Below are 3469 nucleotides of genomic sequence, written 5' to 3' on the forward strand. Positions count from 1 at the left end.
GTATACATATACAAATAAAAACCAGATGCCAACACCAATACAAATACAGATACAAATGCAAATACAAAGAGGAATACGAGTAGAAATAAAGTTACAAATACGAATACAAGTAGAAATACAAACAGAAATATATCTATAAATACAAAAGTAAATAGAAATACAAATATCAATACAAATACAAATTCACAAAGACAGCAACAAAGAAGGAGACAGCAGCAGCACCAAAAAAAAAAATATCCTCACCACCCAACGGAGACAGAGTACAGCTCCTGGGTGCCCCCCCCTCCAGGCAGAATAGCGTCTGCCTGTACACCCCATACACAGACAAACACAAGCCTCTGCAAGTCAGCAGCAGCAACAGCAGCAGCAACAGCAACAGCAGCAGCAGCAGCAACAGCAGCAGCAGCAACGGCAGCAAGGCGAACGGCTGGTGCATCTGAACATGAGGCGGATGATAATAATAAACTTTTAAAGGGGATAATAAATAAAGATTTGTTGGAGTATATATATACATATGTATATATATATATATATATATANATATATATATATATATATATATATATATATATATATATATATATATATATAGCTTTACTGACATCTACAGTAGCAATAACAGTATTTTCTTCAGTTTGTATAGCTGCACTGCTGCAGCTAAAAGGAAGCAAATCAGTAGCCAGGACACGGGGACGCATCTCCGCTCGTCCCCTGCCGTCCCCTCGAACCCCACAAGCTGCTCCGTCTCTTATAAAGTTTGTCTCTGCTCTGCTGATAGGCCCCTGAAAGGAGGAGAAGAAGTTTGAATAGAAGCCCGTTGGTGGAGACGCAGACGCACGGGGAGGGGCCCCCGGGGGCCCCAAACCAGGGGCCCTCAGGGGCCCCTCATCCAGCTCCATAGATAAGGGGATTGCGCTCAAGAGGGAGAAACAGAAAGAAGACAGAACACCCTAAGAGGTAAACAGACAGAGAGGAGAGACAAGGAGACAGCCCGGTGCAAGCTGCTGCTGCTGCAGCACGCCGCCCGTGTCCCCAGGGGATATGAAGGCAGCCCGAGGGCTGTAAAGGACCGACGACAGCAGCAGAAGAAGAAGCAGTAGAAAGAGGAGGAACAGGAGCAGCAGGAAAGGGAGGAGCAGATGGAAAGCGGAGACAACCCCGAGAAGGGGGAGGTAAAGAAGCAAACAAAGGCCAACAAAGAAGAGGATATACCTCTAGGGAGAGAGAGGAGACAGAACGCTGCAGCAGAAGGGCCCTGATATGCACGAGGGTCTCTCTCCCTGCAACTAAGGCCTCCCTGGGGCCCCTCAGTCTCTGTGTGTGTAGAGAGGGAGCTGAGATAAGAATCTCTTTGTAAAGGAAATAGAGCCGCTAACAAAACACACAAAGGAAGAGAATAAATAAAGGACAAAGAGCAGGGGATGGTTTGTCTAAGGGTATTTGCTGCAGCAGCAGCAGCAGCAGCAGCAGCACCGGCTGTTGTTGCTGCTGCAATCGGCAGCCCATCATCAACAACAACCTGCTACGATCCCCTAAACGGATGCAGCGGGAGTTTGTTTGTTTTGCTTTTGTGTTCTTTTTTTGTCTCTTCTTCTGCTCAAGAGAGCGCAAGTAAGTGTGCTGTTTTATGTTGATTGAGGACTTTAATTATATGGGGTCTGGGCCTTTCTTTTTCTCCTGCTGACCTTGCTGCGAGGCACTCTCTCATCTTAACCTGCCTGCTGCTGCTGCTGCTGCTGCAGCTGCTGGCTTTGCTTCGCGTTTTCTTATCTTATTTGTTCTTTTGGGAAGAGAACACGGGCGTTTGTGGTGGGAGCAGCAAGATCCCCTTTGATGCACAGCAGCAGTAGCGGCGGCGGCAGCAGCAGCAGCATCAGCAGCAGCAGCTGGTGCTGCTGCTGCAGCAGTCCTTGATCTTTTGAATTATCATTGCTTTCTTTACTTGTCCTGTTTATTTTGTATAACTGTATCCTATTGTTTACCCCTTAACGCCTATCGGGGCTTCCGTGACGCCTCACCTCTCCCCTCGGTCTGTGTGCATTCGTCTAAGCAGAGGCCGCAAGCCGGCAGCCTTATCTTTCTTCTTTCTCTAGGATTCCAAAGCAGAACTTCTAGGGAACACACGGGCATATCTGAGTAGCAATACGGTGGTGGGAGGCGGCACAACAGCTGCAGCAACAGAGGCAGCCGCAGCAGCAGCAGCAGTAGTAGCAGCAACAGCTGCTGCAACAGCTGCAGCAGCAGCAGTTGCAGCAGCATAAACAGCAGCAACAACCGGATGGGGGCAGCTGTTACACACACGTGCCACCCTTTCGTTCACACATAACATGACCCTCAGCCTGTGACGGACTACGGGCTCGATCCCCCTGACATCTTTTTGATTGCATCATGGAACAGCAGCAGCAGCAGCAGCAGCAGCAGCTGCAACAGCAGCAACAGCAGCTGCAACAGCTCCAACATTTGCAGCAACAACAGCAACAGCAGAAGCCTCAGCCTTCATTGTTTCAGGAACCAGCAACTAGCATAGTGCAGCATCCTGGTGTCTCCTTTACTTCTTCTCCTTCGCCTCATCCTCATGGTGAGGCTGCTGCATCGATCCCAGTAGCATATCCTATAGATTATAAGAGTTGGGCCGCTGCTGCTGCAACGCAGCTGCAGCAGCAGCAGTTACCTTCTCCTCCTTCAGCTGTACATACACCCCAAGACTCCCCATCGCGTGACGTGTGGGGTCCCCACAGTGTATCTCCTGTATATTCTCCTGCTCTAGGGAGCGACTATGCTGCGTGGCAGCAGCAGCCGGGTGCCCCTCATGCTAGCCCTCGAGATGGCCAGCAGCCGCAGCAGTTTTTGTTGCTGCAGCAGCAGCAGCAGCAACAACAGCAGCAACCATCAGGGGATTGTCCCAGTGGAGACAGCCCCCTCCCTCGCCCTAGTGCTCTATCAAGCGATAGTATGAATGTAAGCTTTGATGCTGTGCTAGAACAAGTATGTAGGCTGCTGCATACAAACAGCGGGGGGACAGCATCATCAGCATCAACTCCAAGAAAAACATCTTTCGCAGACTGTCCCCTCGATGGGCTTATGCCTGCAGCAGCACATATAGCTGTGAATGGCCATATGTGGACTGGTGAGGAGTTACCCTTTGCTGCTGCTAGTCCCACTGCTGCTGCTGCTGCTGCTGCTGCAGCAGCAGCAGAGGCAGCAGGAGTAGATCCCACACAGCAACAACAACAACAACAGCAACAACAACAACAAATACAGCAACAACAACAGCAACAACAGCAACAGCAACAGCAGCAACAACAGCAACAGCAGCAACAGCAACAAAGATCCTCAGGCAGATCAAGGACACAGGGGAGAACCAAATACGGCCGTCCACACAATCGTAAGTGCTGTTTCTTTTTTTTTTTTCCTCTTTCTGTCTCTTCTGTCTCTTTTCTTTCTCTTTCTGTCTCTTCTGTCTCTTTAC

General features: G+C 49.4%; 2 protein-coding genes across 2 annotated transcripts in view; one reads left to right on the forward strand and one right to left on the reverse strand.

Moving 5' to 3' along the window:
* The window catches only part of EMH_0004870 (uncharacterized protein), a gene marked incomplete at both ends in the record, with an annotated part of 2133 nt that extends 1234 nt beyond the window's left edge, over positions 1–899 (reverse strand). The window contains 2 exons of the mRNA XM_013496974.1: positions 244–305; positions 729–899. Coding sequence (XP_013352428.1) covers positions 244–305; positions 729–899 — 233 coding nt within the window. The remainder of the gene's footprint in view (positions 1–243; positions 306–728) is intronic.
* A 1489-nt stretch (positions 900–2388) lies between these two features.
* Positions 2389–3469, forward strand: part of EMH_0004880 (KH domain containing protein, putative) — a gene marked incomplete at both ends in the record, with an annotated part of 3553 nt that continues 2472 nt past the window's right edge. Inside the window, one exon of the mRNA XM_013496975.1 lies at positions 2389–3385. Within this exon, the coding sequence (XP_013352429.1) occupies positions 2389–3385 (997 nt within the window). The remainder of the gene's footprint in view (positions 3386–3469) is intronic.

Source organism: Eimeria mitis, genomic scaffold (genome assembly GCF_000499745.2).
Source record: "Eimeria mitis Houghton genomic scaffold, Emh_scaff240, whole genome shotgun sequence".
NCBI classification, from domain to species: domain Eukaryota; phylum Apicomplexa; class Conoidasida; order Eucoccidiorida; family Eimeriidae; genus Eimeria; species Eimeria mitis.